Source organism: Pongo abelii, chromosome 5 (assembly GCF_028885655.2).
Source record: "Pongo abelii isolate AG06213 chromosome 5, NHGRI_mPonAbe1-v2.0_pri, whole genome shotgun sequence".
Taxonomy (NCBI): domain Eukaryota; kingdom Metazoa; phylum Chordata; class Mammalia; order Primates; family Hominidae; genus Pongo; species Pongo abelii.
This window is the reverse complement of record NC_071990.2, coordinates 167,948,871-167,971,215: the sequence shown is the minus strand read 5'-3', so window position 1 is coordinate 167,971,215 and position 22,345 is coordinate 167,948,871. Positions and strand designations below refer to the sequence as shown.

General features: G+C 43.6%; 1 protein-coding gene, 1 long non-coding RNA gene and 1 pseudogene across 2 annotated transcripts in view; 2 read left to right on the top strand and 1 right to left on the bottom strand.

The window, feature by feature from the left end:
* Window positions 1-962: 962 nt before the first annotated feature.
* Window positions 963-3,119, bottom strand: LOC100447573 (putative uncharacterized protein FLJ36797). Its single transcript, XM_063725085.1, has 2 exons — window positions 2,266-3,119; window positions 963-2,020 (listed from the first exon to the last, which is right to left on the bottom strand). The coding sequence occupies exons 1-2, from the start codon at window positions 2,467-2,469 to the stop codon at window positions 1,976-1,978; spliced, it is 249 nt and encodes an 82-aa protein (XP_063581155.1). The 5' UTR covers window positions 2,470-3,119; the 3' UTR covers window positions 963-1,975.
* Window positions 2,464-22,345, top strand: part of LOC134761584 (uncharacterized) — a 66,844-nt gene continuing 46,962 nt past the window's right edge. The window contains exon 1 of the long non-coding RNA XR_010140397.1: window positions 2,464-3,058. This is a non-coding gene — a long non-coding RNA (uncharacterized LOC134761584). The remainder of the gene's footprint in view (window positions 3,059-22,345) is intronic.
* The window catches only part of LOC103891034 (putative transcriptional regulator encoded by LINC00473), a 47,706-nt pseudogene continuing 28,476 nt past the window's right edge, over window positions 3,116-22,345 (top strand).

Sequence of the window (22,345 nt, the reverse complement as noted above, 5' to 3'; positions counted from 1 at the left end):
GCGGTGTAGCAGTGTGTGGTGGGGTGGACTCTGGAGGCTCCTTGAAGAGGTGCAAGAGGAAAAAATGTGAAAGAGGAAGAGAATGTGCCCTGCAGATATTCAGGACATTGGGCAGAGGAGTTCCTGAAGAGGAAACAGCAGCTGCAACGGCTCTGAGTTGGGAGGGTGACTGGTGGGTTCTAGGAAGGCCCATGTGGCTGAGAATAGAGTGAAGGAGGCGTGGGCAGAGTGAGAGCTGAGGGAGATGGCAACAGCTATAACCCAGACATGATGGGTGTGGGCTTTCCATTCACCAAGGTGGAAAAACTGTGGGAAGAGCAGGTTTATGATGGGGGTAAAACCAACAGCTCAGTAATAGCCATGTTAGGTTTCAGATACCTTCTAGATGCCCCAGTGAAGCTGGTAGCTAGTTACATGAATCTACAATTTAGGGGAGGGGTCTGGGCTAAATATATAAGTGCAAGCGTCATTAGTATTCAGATTTAAACCCATGAGGCTGAGCAAGATCACCAAGGGAGCAGGGAGTGATGGAAAATAAAAGGTCCACGGATGAGCCTTGGGACACTGCAACATGAAGACAGTGGGGAGACGAGGAGTTCAGCAAATGTGACTAAGGGCAAATGTCCAGAAAGGTGGGACACAAGTCAGCAGAGTGGAGCATCTGGAAAGCCGAGTCAAGGTTGTGTTCTAAGGAGGCAGGAATGAAGAATTCTGTCCACTGCAGCGGGTAAGTCATCTAAGATGTCTAAGAATGGACTCTTGGATAGAGAGTTTTGGGTTGAATGGTGACCTCAGTAAAAGTGAGATATTGCAGGACAGCAGAAGTAGAACTCTTAAGAAAGTGTTTTGGAACGATTCAAGACCCAGAGAGAGGAGAGAGACCAGAGCCACCGTCTAGACAGCTGCATTCTGTTGTAAAGGGAAACAGAGAACCTGGGTAGAGATGGAGGGAGAAGGTGGAGAGTCAAGAAAGTTCTTATTTATTTTTCCACGGAGAAATGACATTATGTGTGTGCGTAATGGGAAGGACCCAGGAGACGATTTAGGGGGGAGTGCCAACGCAGTTGTGCAGGCTTCCCTCTCATGGCACAAGGGGTTGGGATCTTGTGCCCCAGTGGCCTTTTCTGGGGCATGAGCACTAGGGGAGAAAGGTAAGACAGTGGCACCTTCTTGCAACCTTCTCGGACAGATTGAACCACCAGGGACTCTGCGCAGGTGTCACCACACTCCCAGGCGTCTGTTGTCACCTGGCGCGAAGCCCGGGTCTTGGAGTAGCAAACTTCCTTAGGTTCACTTCAGCGACATCTGTGCCGTCTGTCCATGGAAGCTTTTGGGTGCATTTATGAAGCTGCGCCCTGTGCCTGGTGCCTCAGAACTCAGTCCTTTAAGTTCTTCCCACCCAGGGTCGGGAATGGGCCTTACCATCCGGCTGCTCCTGCAGCAGCTCTTTCTGGAGAGTGGAAGCCCACGGATTCCCCGCGAGCCGGGTTCGGGTGGGGAATCCGCGCAGCAGTCCCCTGCATGCACCCTCCCGCGGTGCCCTCCTTCCCTGCGCGGTGCATCCCTGGGTGCTCAGGAAGGGAGAGCGCGCGGTCCTGGGCCGCCTGCGGTACTCAGGGGGAGGCGACAGGCTTGGCTTCAGCCACAGCGTTGCGCCACTTGGGCGCTCCCCTCTCTGTTGCTATCTTCCGTGCTGCGGGATGGCCCTGGTCTCGGTTCCCATCTGGACTCTTCATTGTGCGGAGACTGAACGCAATTCCCTACGTTTTGCGTCCCAACTTCTCTGGGGCAGAAAATACCCCTGGTGTGTGTTGGGGAGAAGGGGGACAGCAGGCCTTTGGCCTCCTAAGGGTCTTTTGGGGTCCCCCCACACTGCGCCTAGGCGAGAGCGCCTATCCCCACGCGGGAGGAGCGCCCCTAGCGCCGGCGACATCTCTGCGGACCTGGTGGTCCCAGCGCGCGGGCATCCATCCATTCATTGCGACTCCCGGCGCGGCGGCCCTAGGACTCCAACAGAAATCTATGAATGGGAGGAGGAAAGAGAACCAATGTCTGTTTGCACTCCCTGCTTCCCCGCACCCCAGCCTCCCTCCAGGCAGAGCGAGCTCGACACGTAGTGACAAGGGGCGGGGGTCGGGTTGGGGGGACTGCGGGGGCGTGCAAGACTGGGAGAGAGTCTGGCTGGAGACTGCACTATTTATATACTCCTGTGCTCCAGGACAAAGAGGGCAGATCCGAGTCATCCCCCTCCCCCAGCCCCAGCACCTCCGCAGCCCCCTCCTCTGGTGGCTTTGATTTCGTGACCACCCCCCGGGGGGGGGGGCGGGTTGGCAGGTGCGGGGGTGGGAGCCGTCTCCGCGGGAGCAGCCTTGCCAAAGGTCCGGCTGCTGACGTCCGAGCGCCCGCTCCTGTCAATGAACGGCAGCGGCAGCCTGGGGACTGTTCTGGCAACGAGGCTACAGACGTCATCGCCTCCTGTTGGACGCGGGGGGGTGTCCGAGCAGCATCTCCGGCTTAAAGGGAAACTCTCTAAGTTCCGGGCAGCCGGGAGAGTCTTTCCTGAGAGCACATGCACCCCCAAATGTCAAGTGCACTCGGACACACACACACACACGCACACACAAGCACTCATGTTCTAGAGATAGAGGTCTGAGTCCGAAGTTGCTGCTGCTGGGAGCTTGAGCTGAGATGGACTGGTCTTCATGGGCGCCCAAGGCGCTGGGTGCAGCTTTCCCCGAGACCCCCAGATGGAAAGGAGGGAAGGAGGAACCCCACACACTCGCCTTTTGGGAGAAGATCGGCGCGCACCCCAGAGTGCCCCAAGCCTTTGGAATCTGCCTGCTGAGCGGAGCGCGCGAGCGTGGTGGACAGGTCCCGAACTTGGCCAGCGGGCTTTCTTGGCAACTTGCTTTGCGCAGTTCTCCATGGAACCCTGGACCCACTGTGCTCCCGGCGCCTTGCCTTTTTTTTTCTTTTTCTTTCTCTCACTCTCTCTTTTTAAATTTATGAACTCGAAATGAAGCGGAAAGCAGATATGCGCGTCAGCATACTTTGGCGGGTAAGTTGACAGTTCTTTTACCTATTATTTAACCCTTGAGAGTCCAGAAAAACTTAGTCCCAATCTTTGTGTGTGTGTGCGTGTACTTAAAAAAACTTCCTGTCCTTTCCCTCCACCCTTTTTGGCAATAAGAAAACGTGTGGGCGTGTGTGGTGTGTTGTGTTTGCGGACGTGACTGTTTGGGGGAAAGGGTGATGAGTGGACTCGAGAAAGAAGAAAAGGCAGTTTATAAAGCAGAAGACTCAAGGGTTTGCAGAAGAGGGGAGAGAGACTGCAGCCCGCCCCAGCGCCAACTGACAGCCTCGGGGCTAACGCTTGATCCGAGGAGTTTGAGAGCTCCAAGTTCCCAGCGAGGGCTGCGCGCCAGCTGCAAACCGCAGCGGCTGCCGCTCCAGACCCGCAGGTGCCTCCCGAGGCGGCCTGGAGAAGGGATGGTGTGTGCACCGCAACTTCCTTCCTCCCGAGCCAGCCGCCCTTCTCCAGTTCTCAGTGGGGACAGGACCCCCTGCTCTTTTGATCCTCGCCTCTGCCGCCACTCTCTTCTCTCCCCCCACCTCCCCCAGTCTCTTTTGCAAAAGATCCTGTGATGTCATAGGGGAGGAGGGGGTCCGGAGTCCCCAGCACCTGAAAGCATCACTAGATTGCATTCTGCAGCATTTTATTTTCTTCATGCCACCCAATTTTCCTTGCAACCCATTGAAATCGCATCCTCACCAAACACTGCAAACACTGTCCCGCCCCCCTCCCCCAAAGCCAAGCCAAGCCCAGCCATAAGACACCACTCCTTCATAGCTAGACAGGGCCAGGAGTCCTCACAGCACCCCACCCCATCGCCCCCCCAAATGGGGAAGAAATCCGCTGAGGCACCCAAGGAGCCTCTCCTTTCTGGTTTGATCTCTCCTCCCCTCTCGGCTCACCCTTCTAGTTGAAGGAAAAGGAGGAAGGAGGAAGGAGGAAGGAGAGAGAGACTGAGAGAGGGAGAGGGAGAGGCAGAGAGAGAGAGAGAGAGAGAGAGGCGCAACACCAGCAAACAGTCTCCTAGACGTAGGGCTACATTGATGGACCGGATTGTAGGATTTCTGCACTGAGTCCCTGCCCCTCTGCCTTTCCTGCCACCCCAAGTCCCTTCCCCTCCTGAAGCAGCAATCTCTTCCATCTCCCTCTCTGGTCTCTTCTCCCCACCCCTTTCCTCTGCACCTAACCCCCTCCCCTCCATCTAACCCCACCTTCACTCTCCTCTCCGAGGGGGGAGGGCCAGGGGGTGGGGAAAGAAAACCCCCAAATCCCCAGCCCTGGGCAGAGATGTCGAAGAAACGAAAAGCCCTCGAGGGTGGAGGAGGTGGCGGAGAACCCCAGCTCCCAGAGGAGGAACCCACTGCCTGGTTTGGGGACAGCAGCGAGGAGCAAGGTAGGGGGCGGGGAGGGGGAGGAGAAAAAGGAACAGGAGCACACGCAGGAAGACGTTTGGGAGTTGAGATCCCTCCGCAGGAATGCCCTCGCCACGCTTCATCAGAGCTCCCTATAGCAAGACAACTTGAGTAGACTTTTCCCCCACAGATGGGATTTTACGTGTTTCTTCAGGATACGGGGAGTGGGGTGGGAGTGAGCTGATTAGACAATGCTAGAGACCCAGATCTGCGTGGACTTGAAGCTGTGTGGGGAAGAAGGGAGGGTGGGGTGGGAAGGGAAGAGGCCAAGAGGTATTGATTGGGGACAGCTATTTTCCCTCATGCCTGCCTGGCTGTCATGTGCATTGGTGTGGACACACTGTACTGGGGATGGAGAGCCTACATGAATGTCTGTGTGCAGGACACCTGTGTCCAGAGGGCAGGGGTGCCGGTGAGATCCCCCTCGGGCTCGTTGCTGATGAGGGACAGCAGGGACGGACGTTTACTTCTTCCATGCTTCTCCAGTCCAGGGATGCTTAGGGCTGCGTCATGTGAAATCTTCATCCTCTGCACAGGCAGGGCCCTGTGCCTCCTCCTGAAGTTGGAGGTGAGGTTTTTGAAGCAAATGGGGTGATGTGCTGTGATTTCAAGGAGAGACGTGGTGGTGAAAGCAGTTGGGTACTTCTTTGCCTAGAATAACACCAATGAAAAACTGAAGATGGAAAATTTCCTATGGAAACACAAGTGATACTTGGATATCTGATTTCCACATAAAAGAAACCCAGGCAGACACCTTTTATTTCCCTTAAAGCTTTCTGGATTTGGTTTAAAGTAGGCCCCAATGAACTAGTCAGGCTTTTTCTGGGCTGCAGTTAAAATGCAAAGGAAAAATGAACCAGATGGAGATGTTTTGTTGTTGGCTAAGCTGTGGAAAATTAGGTGAACAGGCATGTTGGGGGAGAATCTGAATCTGGATAGGTAGGCAGCTAGGTAGAGGGGTTGTTTGTGTGACGGATTCCTTCCTGTAGCCCAGCTCTGTGGCCTCGGCTGTGGCAGGGGCCGAGCTGGGCAGAGTATCCAGAGAGACTGGCTTGGGCTCCTGTCTCCAAAATGGAGGCAATGGCTCTTCTCCTTTGACGTCACAAGAAACACCAAGTCACAGAAGTCCTTCCACCCAGAAAACATGAGTCTTTGTGTGCACTGGGAACCTTCGGCATGGCTTGCGTCCGTTTCCAAACAAAGGACGGGTTCCGGCCATGCCCGGAAAGTGCATTTTGGTTACACTGGAAGGAGTTTAGAAGAATCCCACCGCTTACCTCAAAAGGGGTATTTCAGTAACTGCAGGCTTTGGCTTTCTCTGCTCAGTTATGATTTTAGAGCAAAGCTAGGTCATTTCTTAAGTTACTTTTACTGAAAAAAAAATGGCATTTGGTAAGAAATTCAAGCACTGCAGGTGACTTTATTTGTATGGTTGTATTTTTCCATCTTTGGGGGAAATAATTCAATATCACCATGAGTGTCTGGCAAATTCCTCAGCTCCATACGCAGCATTTGGTTTTGGCCTCGGGTCGCTCTGTAAAGGTACATACATAGGCTTTTCTTTTGGTTAAGAGCAGACGAAGTCTATGGGAACTGAAACCATTATTATGGTAAATAACAACCTTAATATTTTTAATGCAATTTTAATAATTAATAAATGTATGACTGCCAGCTATGAAAAGAAATAAGAATTGTATTTCAGCAAACATTTTTCATCTTTTTGGTGGAAATATTTGGTATTAGGATTTTTAAAAATCTATGCTATGGAAGTCTGTACTACTAGTAGCAAGTAATTCCCACATTCCCCAGGTAATAAGAGTCTACAGAGGATATTTTGCAAGTCAGCATAGTCAACAGTAAGTACCTATATCCATAGTACTCAGAGATTATCATAATTTCAAAATAATTTATTGTACAATTGTTTTTTAGCATAAAAACGTCTAAAGATTTTATTATATCCTTTGTATTTGGCAACTAAAAATGCTACTTGGTAATTGTCTGAGAATATGTAACTGTAGAAACCATTGAAGGGTGAACACTCCACTACCATGGAGCTGGGAATATATTTCTTTGGGAAATGGAAACCACAGCCCATGCCTGCAGTGGCAGGAGCACGTCTGTGCATTTCTGGTGGATGTCTGTGGTATATGGCTATATGAATACATGGCTTGTGCACGCTTTCACAATGGGAAACCAGGAAGCCAGGTAGCTGGCAGTGTTTGAGTGACAGCTGTTCATGACACATAACCCCTTACCCATGATTAAGAAACTGCATTTTCTCTGCCTCTCAAACTCAGTGCTGTTGTTTTTTACCCCTTTGGGCCTCTAAGCCAAATGTGACTGTACACACACTGCAAAACAGAGAAAAGTATATATGTTGGTGTTGCTGACCTGGATGGAACATCAGAGGGGTCATCTTTTAAGTTCCAACAACTTGGAAGGTTTATGTTTGCTCAATTCAACCATCGAGAGTATATTATAGCATGTATGAAATGAAGGCAACTGGAAATTAATTTTCAGTGGTAGTCAATGATTTTAAGATGGCATGTTGGCAGGCTGGTTTGACTTGAAGTTTTAAATAGCTAATAGGCATATAGGCTGCCTAGAGAGGAGTGTGGTGGGAACTTTGAACATGAGAACTAAAGCCCTTCGGTCCTGTTCACATCCTTCCCTACCACCAATCCATGCCAGAGTGCTCGTGGTCTCTGGCCACAACTGCTAAGTGCTCATTTCAGGTCCTGTGCTGATACTTCCTGGCTATTGTGCTGTGTGGCCCCTGTATTGTTAATAGTTTCTCTTTAGAAGATTCCTTATACTGATGAACGTAGGATAGTAAATGGGTCATTGTGTACACACTCAGATGGGTTTGGTTTCCTCCCTGACCTTAATAGATCCAGCCTGCTTAATTTAACTAGGCAAAAGGAAAGATGAAATACATTATCCTAGCTTAGACTGAATGTTTCCTTGGATGTCCATTGAAGTTATTTGACACATGTACTCGTGTGTGTGTGTGTGTGTGTCTGTGTGTGTGTGTCTGTAAAATTGTGATTAGGATACATTCCTCTTGTGGGCAGCAGCTGGCTCCATGTCCAACATGTGTGCGGTCTATACTGATGGAAGATATTAGCATAAAATGTTAAACTTATAAACAGTTTTCCTTTGTAACTTAAAGAAAATTGGTGTGCAAATGGACCATGCCAATGACAATTTTTGTTTTGTTTTGTTTTGTTTCTTCTTTTCTTAATTGCTTTGAACTTGGACATAAGATTGTGTTACAATGTTTGGTTGATTATAACTGAATGGACATATGGAAAGCTGTATGGGAGGACTCTTTGATGAAAACCCCGAATAATTGTATTTATTGATCTTATAACTAATAAGAAAGTACTTCAAAATTTTTTTCATTCTCTTCACATTCTTTTTATATTAGTCTCTTTTCAAAGAATTAGTATTTACTTAAAGAGTTTGGTTTAATCACAAGATATCTTATTAGTTACTATACACTGAAGAAGTAATACTAACTGTATTTTTCCAGTTACGCTGTAGTTAGAAACCTGTTCTCTTAGTACCTGTAACTTCTCTGAAATCCATTTCTATTCTCCCCTCTCCCTAGTGTCACCCTAATTGGACTATCTTGCTTTGTCTTCTAGTTTTAACCTCCATGTCTTTCAAGATGGTTTTAGGTTAGGAAGTTACGTAAGTGGTATATTATTACATTAAATTAATCTCATGAATGTTTTAAAAGTAAGTAGTTTCTGTTTTGGATGAAATTGGTTAAGATCCTCCCCAGCCCAGTTTTCCGGGTTCTTGCCTTGGTAGTGCTTAAAACCACCCAAAGGGGAGACTCTGGGACTGAATGAATCTAGGGGACATTTGGGCATGACCGACTCACGCATTCCTTGAATTTCTTGAGTCATAGTGAAATAGGGTAGCTATTATGTGGTCAGATGAATCAGTGACTGAGTGAGCATACGGTTTTCAATAACCACATACCTCTACCTCTCTGATATTACAATAACACCAAGATTTTGTAGCTTTCCTGTATTAATAATGGGTAGTTAGCATTGGGAGAGCCTGAAACTGGGTATGGGAAGTAGCATCAATTTTATGTCTCTAACACTAGTTAAAAGTGAATGTGTATGTTGTTAACTGACCTGCGTCTACCTAACCCCCACCATCAGCTGGATTGATCTTTCCAACAGATTAATGTTTCTAATAGAATTGCTCAGATTGCCTATTTCTAAAATAGCTTACAAAAATATCTCTCAAAGGGTTATTTACATCACTGATATTAAAAAATGGGCATGACCCTCGGAAGAGGAAATCAATGTTAAAGACAAACAAACAGTCATACAAGCATGCATTTTTACAGAAGTTTGATGGCAAAGGCGGTTATCGTTTAGACATTTTTTAAAGTTCTTGTGTTAGTTTCTTTGGCTTCAAACCAGTAAGGCCATTACCATCCAGTGGGCCAAAGAAGGTGGAGGAGGGGACTTTGAGGAGAAAAGGAGCTCAAGAATGAAGCCTGCGGAATGGAATAGAGGCCTCAGTCCTCACTCATCTTTGGACCTGCCCCTGCCTTTTTGATTCAAGTGGGAAAGAAAATGACCGACATCTGAAAGACAAAGTCACCCCTATGTGCCTCTCTCTTCTCCTCAGGTTGAATTAGATGGCCTTGGTGGTCCAATTTCTGTGACTTTGATTATGACTTTGGGAAGAAATGAACTTAAACCATAACTAGACTCCAATCTAAATGATAACTGACAAAGGAACCAAATGAGGGGTAATTATTAATCTGAAAGGGTGGGGAGAGGAAGTTACCTAAAAACTGGATTATTTGAGCAACCACTAACTGGGAGGATACTCTCTTTTTAGAACTGGCAGAAGCTCTGAGCATCACAGTTCAATAATGTAGAGCACCTTTTGATCTAGAGTACAGCAGGGACTCTTCTTTATGTTGTAAATGGCCTATATTTACCTACATTTATATTCCTGTTGGCCAACTCTTGCTCCCCAACAAACATGCACCTGCCCCTCCCCTCCAGGGGAAAACAGAATTGCAAATAAACAGAGGTGAAAGTTACGTCGCAATGCCACCTCCTGTCACTTCTATGGCTAGCTTAAACAATACAGATGGAACAAATGTTTCTCAGGCAAGCAGAAATTATCTTCACCTGTTAGCAGGAGGAGCACTTTTAATAAAAAGAACTGCTCAACCGTGACATGAAATTCTTAAGAGCTCTTTGACTTTCCCTTTCCTTCCTTGATGAATACAAGGTAGCAATCACAATGACCAATATCTTGATATTATATATTGCATATATCATATAGATACATGCATATATATTATACACACATGGCAACAATAGTCAATGGTCATGAGAAGATGTACAGTAAGTCCTCCTCCAACCCCAAATGTCACCTACGTGACCCTGGTTCTTATGAAGCCAACCAGAAATTTCCTGAGCACATACAGGTTGATATATGTAACATCCCTTTCATATACAGACACAAGTATCCTGTTAAACTGTTCTCCTTATACTTTGCTTTATCCACTTACCTGTGTCTTGGAAATGTATCAGCATATATAAAACTACCTTCGTTGCCTGTATAATACTCCGTGGTACAATGTGCCATAATCGATTTAACTAAACCCTATTGAATGACATTCAAAATACTAGTCTCTTGCTGTTATAAATAAATAAAGCTTTCACAAGCAACCACATAGTACTTTTTCAACACATGTATACATGTATATGTTGGTAAATTCCTAGATATGGAAGTTGAGTCAAAGAAATGATAACTATTTGAACTCTACCGAAGGTTATTTGCCCATACCTGCTGTAATTTTCTTATGCAGTTTGATCTGTCATGAGTACAGACACTACATTTTGAAAATCCCAAGTTGGGATATTTGGTAAATATAAGCATATTCCTCAAAACAGTGGGATAGAGTATTTGAAATGTAGAAAGTCCCAGATGTAGGGTGATTACACCTATGATGGATTTTAGGATTTATAAGACAACCTTTTTTCTTCTCCTGCTCTCTGCTTAAGGTGGATGTCGGGATGGGCGGGTGTTGCATTACATCCATCTCAGTAACAATACATAGGCGCAGGTTTGTGATTTTGCTGTAGAATAAACATTGAGGAATTTCAGTAATGACAGAGAATGAATTGTGTTATTTTAAAATGTGTATTATTTTAAAATAGGACACGAATGTTCTTTCTGAGGAGATTTATGAAAATTGTAATTGGTATATGTATTACTCTTGAATTCTCAGATAACCACAATGGTAACTCTGAGTGTTGTGACTTTTGCACATTTTATATATTTAGAGATTCCTAAATTTGTCAGTCAGAATGTTGGCTCTCAAAGAGTGGGAATGATGGTGTCTTAACTGTGACATTTACACCGTGTGGGAGCTGATAACCCCTGCCTTGTCCCCTGTTTTGTCCCTGCCCCTACCAGTGTGCCTGGCACCTAATGGGCATGCCAGCATTTCTTGTTGAGTGGAATCATGAATGTTTTTGTAAGTGAAGCAACTTGAATTAACAAGTATCTTATTTAATAGAAACTACAATATTTCTACTTGTAAATGACTATAGATAAGAAGAAATATTTATATTCAGTTGTAAAAGTTTTTTATTCATGAAATAAAATCTGCTATGAGATTAAACATGCCATAGCAGCACATATTTGTAAAAGAATTTTTCCTCAGGACATAATTTTAAGGTGCTAATGCCTGGTATGAATGGGTGACAAAGAAGTAGAAACATGTTCCCCTTCCCCTTCTGCCTCATACCTGGGCCAGCTGGGGAGAAAGCCCACGTGCTCCTTCCCTTGGTGCTAATGGGGAGTTCAGCCCACACAAGCCTTGGCCAATGAACAAGAACCCTTACCCAGCTCCAGCTCCCAACCACAGCAGGCCCCAAGCCTGTAACCCTGCTTTCAAGCCATTTTCAGACACACTCAGAGCTACCCCTCCTCTGCATAGAAAGCCTCACTCTGAGTAATAAACCGTTTTATGTCCTCTTGGTGTGTGTGTCATCAGAGTTGACATCTGAATGAAATTTTGGGTGGGAGATCCATCTCACTCTCATGGAATACCCATCACAAACATGTTGCTACATTTTCTTTTTCTCCTCCTCCACCTCCTCCTCCTTTTCTTATTCTTCTCTGGCACACATAATTATTATTATTCTTGGCTGAAGTAATTCAGAGTTATTTATAAACATTTTGATAATCTAAATACTTTAGATTTATTTTCTAAGCGCAAGATATTCCTGTACATAACCACGATTCAACACCTATACTAAGAATGCTTAACATTGATATAACATTATTATCTAGTGGGAGCACATATTCAAATGTCCCCAGTAATAGCCTAGTTAGTTTCTCAATCCGGAATCCAGTCGGGAATCACACATATGTTGAGTTGTTATTTTTTTTAATCTAAAAAAACTCCATGACATTGACATTTTTGAAGCATCTAGGCCGCTTATCTTTCAGAAATCCCAAATTTGGATTCATATGATGCTTCTTAGTGATTAGACTCAAGATAAATATTTTGGACAAAGATACCACATAGGTGGCACTGTGCCATTCTCGATGCATCCCATTAGAAAGCACCTGATGTCGGCAGGTCCTGTCGTGGTGACATTAAGTTTGATGGCTTGGTTAAGAAAATTTCTGCCAGACTTCTCCACTGTAAAGAGAAATAGTAATAAACTCTGATTTTTCTTCCCTTATGCCACGGCAAAATGTCTGCCTAAAGGTGCAAAATGTTGACAACTAAAATCCTTAATTTAATAGCAATTCATAATTATATAAATTTGGATTTTATTTACATGCCAATATTTTTCTTTTTCATTGAGGTGTAATGATTTTAGAAAAGGACCTTTCTGAGCTAAACAGCTTAGGCGAATTTTAAGGGAAGAGCTCAGTGGATTTTAACATAAATAAACACCAAGATGGAAGCCATTTCCAGCATTCCAGAAGGCTTCCTGTGCCCCTTGCCTCATCAGGTTGCTTCCCACAGGTAACCATTGTTCACCCTTCTGACCTCTGCCATCAATTCATTTGCCTGCTCTGGGACTCTTCTGTAGGAATGGAAAAGCACATCTTCGTTACCTGGGTTCTTTTCTTCAGACTTCAATCTGTGGGATTCAGCTTCATTGTTGCAGTAGCTTGCTCTTTTTAAGTACTAAGTAATATTCTGTTGTATCACTATTCCACAATTTACTTGTTTTTCTACTATTGATGGACATTTGAGTAGTTTCAACTTTGGGGCTACTCCAAATAAAACTGCTATGCAACATTTTTGTACATGCCTTTAGTGGGCATAGACCCTCATTTATTTGAGGCACAAATCCTATAGACAGCTTTTTATTTTAATAATTTGTTTAATGTTCTTTATTAGTCATTGGAACTCATCAATGAAGGTGTTTGATTTTCTATAAATACGTCTGAATATCACAAACCTTATATTCATAAAAAATTCAGGTGCCTTCATGGGAACACTTAAAATTCAGATATAGAATCTTGATAAATGAACTAGATTTTACCCATAATAGAAGTCTGTGCTTAATTTTGACTCACAAATATAATTATCCCTCTCTACCATGGATGTTGAATTTAGTGCTTGTTCATTTAAGTGGTGTATTATTCTTGCTTTGAGGACCCTGAAGGAGACGGTATTAAGAAGAAAGATGGACCATCACCAAGTTATACCGTCCTGAGGTACAGTTTTGCTGGTAGTGTGGATTTCTTTACTTCTGTTTGAGAAAAGCTTACCAGATTGAGGAATCTCTGCCTAGGAAAGTCCATAAGTTCAGCTCAAGAAGAGAAGGAATCTGCTATCTTTCCCAAACTGCTAGTTCGTGCTGTTGTGATTTTGATTTCCAACCTTCTTTATTTTTCTGCATCAATGTGGCATAATGACATCCACTTGCTGGTCTTATCTGGGGCTGGCCTGGACTAACTGTGAAGTAGAAAGGGACAAGTGTAACTTTATGTCACCCACTTGCCACAGAATAATAAATCTCATTTTAAAGTAACAGGTTCTGTAACAAGGTAGAGAACTTTCAGTTATCTTCACATTTGGCTCCAGCCTAGCTCTCACCAAGGGAACTAACTATCTGTTTGGGACAATGCTTCGATGTGTGCTGACAGCAGAGGGTGCAATTCCAAGGCTTCCGGTGCACAGGGTTTGGTTGCTCCAGGAGAGCGTGTGGGGAAGGTGGGGACAGGAGGATGGCATGACGCACAGCCTGAGGAGGGCCCTGCTGCAGGGTGGCTGGTGGGGACTGCAGAGCCCAGGAACAGCTGTCAGTTATTGTGAGCTGGTGTGGTGTGTGGTGGAAGACGTGACTCTGTGTGAGTCTAGTGCTCTGTCAAGTTTACCAAATTCTTGAGTGATTCAGAGAGGCTTTGTAAATGAAAAACCAGTGAAGGGTCTGAGTTTCACATATGGGCTTTGGTGGCATAAACCAGAGTGAGTGAGTGTGAAGTGGTACCCAGAGTCGGGCAAGTCCAGGAAGACTCAGGTTCTGGAATATTCTTTGAAACATTGGCAAAGGCTCTGGTGTCTCCAGGTAGGAATATGTTGCGATTCAAGGCAAATCACCCTACCCCAAGGGTTAGGAAACTCTTGGCTTTGAGCTATATTGAAGCCATTTTTTTCTTAACTTGAAGTGAATTGGAAGATTTTGATCATAGTCACAGCCTAGTCTCCTGTTTTCAATGTGTTATCACCTGTGGCTTGAGATTTAGGTAAAGATTACAAAGATGGTGAGAGGCCTGGTTTTACTCAGGGCCCAACAGATTTTAGTGATTCAGCCTAAAATCACTGGGGCTGAGTCAACATCAGCTGTTATCTTACATGATAATAATAATAATTAACATATCCACATAACGGTAACTTAAAAGGAGTCTTTTTAAGCTTCATTATGAATGTCAAAATGTATATGGAGAAGATAAATTTGTCATGGCATACAGGAAAAATCTATAACTAACTGACAACATGCTAATTTTATCCATACCCCTCTATGCTTAATAGCAGGTTCTTTATTTGCCTACTTACTCCCATTTTTGTTGTTCAGTCTCTGATTCTAAGATTTGTAAGATCATCATTATTTGATTGTTTAGAATACAATGCAAAAGAATTACAACATGGAAGTGAAATGTTGTCAATTACAAGATTTCATTAAATCCAAGAGAGGTGCTGGGAACAGCTCTACCCACACGCAATGTCGTTAAAAAACAAGTTAGACTTTGAACTGAAAAGGGAAAGTCAATGAGGGTTATACTGTGTCCCTACTACCAAATATTTCTATTCCATTCTATTCTAGACATCAAAAATGTGCCAAGTATCCACTAAGCTAAGTGCTGGACACATGGTGTCTCAAGAACAGGCATAGCCTTGCTAGTGATGGTGAGGGTGTTTCATTTAACTCATAGAACAAAGTGTCATCTGATAATTTCTTATTTTGCTTACTTTTATTGTCTGCCTCTCCCCGTGAAAATATATTTTCATTAAAGTTGGAAACTTCTTTGTGCTTTCTTCCTGTGTACCTCTAGCAGTTGGACTAAAGCCTGGCAAATGTTAAGTGCTCTTAAACTTTTTGTTGAATGAATGTGTGACTGAATGATTGAGTTCCCCTTTAAAAAAATTTTTAGTAGAGTTGAGGTCTCGCTATGTTGCCCAGGCTGGTCTCGAACTCTTGAGCCCAACTAATCACCCACTTCTGTCTCCCAAAATGCTGGGATTACAGGCATGAGCCACTGCACCTGGAATAAATTGTCTTTTTAATGGAACTTTTCCCTTGAGTTAGGGTGAATCAAATGCTTTATAGAAAAAGGCTAAGGGGGACTTTTAGAAGAGCTCCCCAGATAGCCTGAATACCTCCCGGCTCTCAGTCAGTCTCAGTTGCAAGTGGCAACAGGCAAGGAGAATAAACTTAAGTGAAAGGTGGTTTATCAGCAAGTCCTAGGGAGAGGCCACAGCAGAGGAGTGTACAGAAAGCAGCCACCTCCAGGGTCTGGACCCGGGCTCCTTCTCCTGCCTCCATTGTTCTCCCAGATAATGAGATGAAGGGCAGCTCAAGGTCACACCCTCACAATCCCTGCACAGCCAGGAAAGAATACCCTGTCCCGGTTAACTGAGCCAAAATATCCCAAAGGCAGACACTCCCATTTCTATAGATAGGGCAGGTGTGTTCCTAGAAGAAAGTTCAAGAGAAAACTGCAGAGAGGCACGACAGTCACCCTCTGTTCCTGCTGCCAGATCCCTCTCACTGAGTAAAAGTGGCAGCATTGCTGTCCTTTCTGGCTGTAGGGAACTTGCCAATGTTTCTTTTAGTACAAATGTTCTCCTTCAGCAATAGAATCTAGCATACTGTGGTCCCAGAGAAGTTACCAATGAGATGTAAAATAGATGTGCAATGCTCTATCAACTGGTAAAGTCTTAATATCTTATGTCCATAAGGTTCTGCACTCTTTATCATTCAGCAAAATTGATACTTACTTTTAATTATTGCTTATGATATCTTCTCTTCCAGAACTCCTATTCTCCAGTATCTCTTTGTGTAGGCCTTAAGCATCCTTGGAGGCCCTTGTGAAATTCTACCTCCTCCAGGAAGCATGGCCATCTCCACAAGGGGCAGACAGGTTCTTTCCTCCAGGACTCCAGGGCTCTGGGTGGTGTGCCAGGCACTTACTATACCCCCTGGTGCATGAGGATTGTTCCAATCATTTTTAGATCCCTCTTTCTCCCATTAGCCTGAAGAATTCTAGAGATTTGTTTCATGCACATTCTTGCAGTCATTGGAGTCACTATTTGTGTAGAAGGCCCATGACCATTTTCTGATGGAACAGAGACATACATTTGTGAAAGTTGCCACTTGTCAAAAGTGTATGGATGAAAGAGGAGGAAAAATGTAAAGAAATAAAACTCTACATATCTGCATCAATAAGAAGCTCTCCTCTAGCTACTAGTGATATCAGTATACAGTATGAGAAGGCAATTTCAAACTTGTAATTGATATGTTTAGCATTATTTAACATGTATTTAATAATTTAATGGACTGATTCAAGTGATACTTTGTAGATGACAGAAAATATAAGGATAAAACTATATTGCTTCAGACAATGACTGGTGCACAAGGTGGGTAATTTTTATGCAAAATGCTTTAGTTTTGTTAAGAAATTCTGCATGTTATTGAAGAAAGAAATTGCCCAAGTATCAAAAAAGATGAATTGTGATAAACGAATAAAAAAACTTTACATGCAAAGCCACGTTGCTATATTCATAAATGAACACTGCTGCCGTCCAGCCATTTCACATCTGTCTGGATATTCCTGTGAAGTCCTGACCTCACCCCTTGTTTGGGATGGGCCAGTCTGGGGCCCACGCTGCGGTGCTTCTCATCTGTCTGCCTCTTCCCTGGGGCCTCTTCAGCGATCACAGGCATCTTCAGACTGCCAGGAACAACTGAGTCTTTCTTCAGAATTTTTTTTTTCATGAACAAGATTTTAAGCTTTTGTTAATGTAATACATTCCTTAGTCAATCTCAACTAACTTCAATAAAACTTTTATCTTTCACTCACAAAACATATGCAGGGATCCTAAAAGACCTCAATTCCATCACTTTTTAATTTTATTTTTATTTTTTTTGAGGCAGAATTTCACTCTTTTCACCCTGGCTGGAGTGCAATGACGCAGTCTTGGCTCACTGTCACCTCCGCCTCCCGGGTTCAAGTGGTTCTCCTGCCTCCCAAGTAGCTGGGATTACAGGCATCTACCACCATGCCTGGCTATTTTACGTTTTTATCAGAGACAGGGTTTTGCCATGTTGGCCAGGCTGGTCTCAAACTCCTGACCTCATGTGATCTGCTGGCCTCGGCCTCCTAAAATGCTGGGATTATAGGCATGAACCACTGTGCCCGGCCTCCATCACATTTTGGATTGGGCTCAACCAGTATTTTTTGAATTATGGATAGCAACTTATTTGTGAGCCATGAAATCAATTTATTTTTAGTGAGTCCTAACTATGTTTTCAAGCAGCTGAATGGAATGGAAGAGAAGGGGAGGGAGAGGGTGAGGGGAAGGGGAGAAGAGAGAAGGAGAGAGGGTGGGAATGGAGGGGAGAGGGGAATGAGCTGGTGTTGTACAGGGACTTGTGTGTGTGTATTTGGTACTCTTGTCAAACACATTTTTTATTGTGAGTGAAAACAGTAATAAAATCCCTGGCCGAGACCATATTGTACAGGTATCTTGGTCACAATAAACAGAGCACCAATGCCAGAATTGTTCTGGCCTCTTGGCGAAAAATAATAATTTAATTATTTGAAGCCAGTTGCTTTGGATGAAGAGTTGTCCCTTAAAGGGCTCTCAGCTGCCTTTGTTCACTGAAGGGGCATGCACCCCCATCTCAGCACCGGAGCCTCAGTGCCACTGGAGCCTCCTCTCATCGCTGTCCCTGCTGGCTGACATTGTCTAAAGCTGCTCGTGTGCGCCTTGGCTCTCCAGCTGGATTGAACACATTTTAAGGGTACAACCAAGTCTTTGTCTCAGTTATTCTTCGGAGAATAAGTACAGTAGGTATTTCGCAAATAATTTTTTTTGTGACAGAGACTGGGACACATCTCAGCCATAGGTCATACCACCTGGGTGGGGTGAGAGGAGAGGAAGGCAAGAGAGCCATACTGGGTGCCCGTGGCCGGCAGACAGAGTGTGGAGGACCCAGGGGCAGAATCCCCGTCCACCTGCGCAGGTGGCCACCCTGCTGGTACCATGAGTTCTCACTTCCCAGCAGCTCTATCCCGGCCAGCAGAACAGAATGTTCCCTACCTTCTACCACAGAGTGAAAGGTGCACTCTCCTTTCTAAAATCATTTTTATGCTCTTAAAACTTTTCACACCTAATTCTCAATCCTTATTCCAATGTGCTTGGGGAGTAATTATGTATTTTCTTTAAGTGAGATTCTTTCAGGCTTCCTTTGTTACAGTGTGTTCCTTTTCTTTCACCCCCTCACACCCCAGGAGGCTGGACTGCAGCCTCTGTTATTTATGCCGTGATTGCTACTGTGTCAGGTATCACTCCTTATTCTATACTTTAACAGATTTAAAGTTAAGCCCAAGTCAACGCCATGGGTACATACAGTTCTTTATTTTCCCCTTCAAGAGTGAAATCTAGGTGGTCTAGATTTGATAGGTACAGAGGTAAAAATAATAAAATAAATAAATAAAAGCTCTGTGGCTGCCAAAATGCCAGTTTTCAAAATTAATGCCAAGTTATCTTTGGAAATATCTGGAACGGTTGTGGTTTGCAGTACTGCTTCCAATCCCAGGCCTGAAGATTTAAACTTTTCCATTCTCTTTTTAAAAATCAGAAGCAGTAAATTACTACTGTTTTGCTTCTACTTTTTCTCCCATCTTCAGTAAAATACATACGTAAAACTTGATTCTTAATTGGCAAGGCACTGTTGGCAGTCTGGGCCTGAGTTTGGACCAAGAGAGAAAGAAATGAAAATCAAACGTGCAGTCACACAGTCACATGTTTCCTGTGTGCAAAGACCCAGAGAATGGCAATGGGTGATGGGCACGAGTTTATTTTCCCAGCCCTGAAGGAATTTTCAGTCTTATAGGAAGGTAAGAATGTGTGGCATGAGCCCTTAAGTGAGGTCGTCCAGTGTGTTGCAGAGGTTTCTGGAAAGGAGTGAATCATTTCTCCTAAGCTTGACTGAATTGAATCATGGATGGCCTCGAACTTCCAGCTTGAGGTGCTAACAAGTCAATGAGCGGTCACCATCATGTTCAATCATGTATTTAACAATCAGAATCCATTTCTGTGCCATTTAAAAAAATTTTAACAGCGATTTCTTTATAGCAACTTCTACTAGGTTCAAAAAGCAAATTGGAAGTTTCTTTTTTTTTTTTTTTGTCTCCCTCTGTTGCCTAGGCTGGAGTGCAATGGTGCAATCTCGGCTCTCTGCAACTTCTGCCTCCCAGGTTCAAGAGATTCTCCTGCCTCAGCCTCCCGAGTAATTGGGATTACAGATGCCGGCCACCACACCCAACTAATTTTTGTATTTTTAGTAGAGACGGGACTTTGCCATGTTGGCCAGTCTGGGTCTGGAATTCCTGATCTCAGGTAATCCACCTGCCTTGGCCTCCCAAAGTGCTGGGATTACAGGTGTGAGTCACTGCGCCAGGCTGAAAAATTTTTTTTTCATTATCAAAATAATGGGGTCCAATTCATGTTCTGATAATGCTTTCTCCAATGCACTGTTTTTGTTGTTGTAATTCTATTCATTTATTCTTAAATAAAAAATAAATGCAATTGGCAAAAATTCAAAAGACAAAAAGATATATAATAAGAAATAAATATTTTGTTTAATTCAGTAGCGTTTCAAAGTTTTCTTCATATAGATATGGCTTCTTTCCTCTAAGTTTATTTTTAGCTATGTTTACCTTTTTATTGAACTTATAAATGGAGTCATTTCTTCTATTAAATCTTTTAAACAGCTTTTTTTTATATGATAACTGTTATGGATATTTTTAAAAACAGATATTTAAATTTTGACATGATCTCAAACTTATAGAAAAGCTGCATGTACAGTAGAATTTTTTTTTTTCTGAACCATTACCCCAAATAATTTAGTGTGCATTTTCTACACACCAAGACATTCTCTTACATTGATCACCTTACAACTACCAAAATCAGGAAAATAATTGTGTTACATCTCTACCATCTAATCTTCAAATCTCATTCAGGTTTTGTCAGTTGTTCTAATAACATCTTCGATAGCAAAAGGATCTGTTCCAGAACCACACATAGCATTTGTCTCTTTGGTTTCCTTCAGTCTGGAGCAACTTCTCAGTCTTTCGTGGGCTTCCAGGACTTGTGTTTTTGAAGATTTTGAGCAAACGATTTTAAAGATTGTCTCTTGGTTTGAGTCTGTTTTGGTATATACTCATGGTTAGATCAAAGTGATGCCTGCTGGTTAGATCGAAATATCATAAAAATGATGCTGTGTCCATTTGTCCTATTACTGACGGTGTTTACTTTGAACACTTGGTCACTAGCTTAAGTTGGTGTCTTCCAACAATCTCTACTGTAAAATTACACTCTTTCTCTTTGTCATTATGAAGGAATTTGGGAGTAGCTACTCTGAAATCATGTAAACACTTTCTTTTTCTCCAAACTTCTTCAATTATTCACTTGCTGATTTACATGAGTATGGACTTACGGTTTCCTATTTTATTCAATGGTTTAATTTATTTAATTTATTTTGAAGCTTAAATTGTCCCAGGTTTGGGCAGTGGGAGCTCCTTCAGGGTGGCTTCTGTGTCTTTCGATGTATACATCTCTATCTCAATCTCTCTCTGTTTAGAGATGAGACATATATACATATACAAATGCATTTATAGCTGTATTTCTTTCTGTATTTAATCTATTAGGTTGGTGCAAAAGTAATTTCAGTTTTTGTCATTAATGGCAAAAACCGCAATTACTTTTGCGCCAACCTAATATATTCAAAACCAGGAATTCGTATCAACACCTTCATTTCAACCAGTACCACTGGGCTACTTCTAGTTTCTCCTTGTTAGTATTTGTACTGCTCTTCTCCTCCATCGCTATAGCTACAGCTGTGTCTTATTTGAACAATTGTCTGGGTGTAGCCAATCTCCCATAACCGCTGCTACCCCCTCCCCAGTGAGGACACTGTCCCCACCCCCTCCAGGCTGTGACACCTGAGCCACCACCACCCTCCTCTATCTTTGGCAGAGCTGCTTATCTTGTCAGGGGAAGAGGAAGAAGAAGAGGAAGTTTGGAAGCTAATTTGTACTCTGCCAACTTATTGATTTCTGTTACTTACATTTGTTCTTCACATTATTTTCTCAGGTACCTCAGGTAGTTCTTCATAACATGATTTGCAGAAGGGTAATTTTACTTTTCTTTTCCAAACGTTATACCTCATATCTTTCTCATCTGATGGCGTTGTCAAATGCTTCCAGAATGTCATTAAATGAGGACAATGATGAAGACTTTATGGGAATGCTTCTTTTGTTTTTCACTCATCATAGTGCTGGCTTTGGGTAGAGACAGGGAGGTTTCATCAGGGTGATGATTCTTAAGTGCAAACCTGGTACCAACTGAGTCCTGCATTCAACCTTAAGATGGATTCCCATTGACCACAGGGTGCAGGTTCAAGCCCGCAGCGTGGTCAGTGGGGCCCTACAGGCTCTGCCTTCTGCCTTCTCTGTCTTTGCCTCAGGACTTTACTGATCATTTTCCTTTTAATCAAGAGTAGATGTTAGAGATAAAAATTTATCACATGTCTTTTTTGCTCATAGATATAATCTTACATGTTTTCCTTTTTGATCTATTAATCATCTTCAAAACATTTTAAAATCCCTTGTTTACAAGGAAGCCCCAGTTAGACACAACTGAAGTTTTCCATGTCACTTGGTCAGGGTAGGTCACTTAAAGAATCACATGAAATCTCTCTCTCTCTGAGTCATGACGCCTCACATGGTGAACATTTTGGAGCTGCATGTCTGATTTTTTTCCTCCTTGGTCAAAAGAAAATCAGCGTGTTGAAAATGTTTGGCCCATTTTCTAGAAATCCATGTGGGTAAGAGACCCCCATTGTGATAGTGGGTGGTAGTGGTGGCTTCATGGTGACATTGTTTTAAAATGGCACTAAGGTGAGCTGCTTGTGTTACAGCAAATGTGAGTGACGCCATCCACCACAGTCCGATGGGTTTGATGTCAATACTGTGTAAAATACAATGACCTGCGTTGGTTTCACTTAAACCTGACATTTCACATAGGCATGCTGGTGAATCCTGC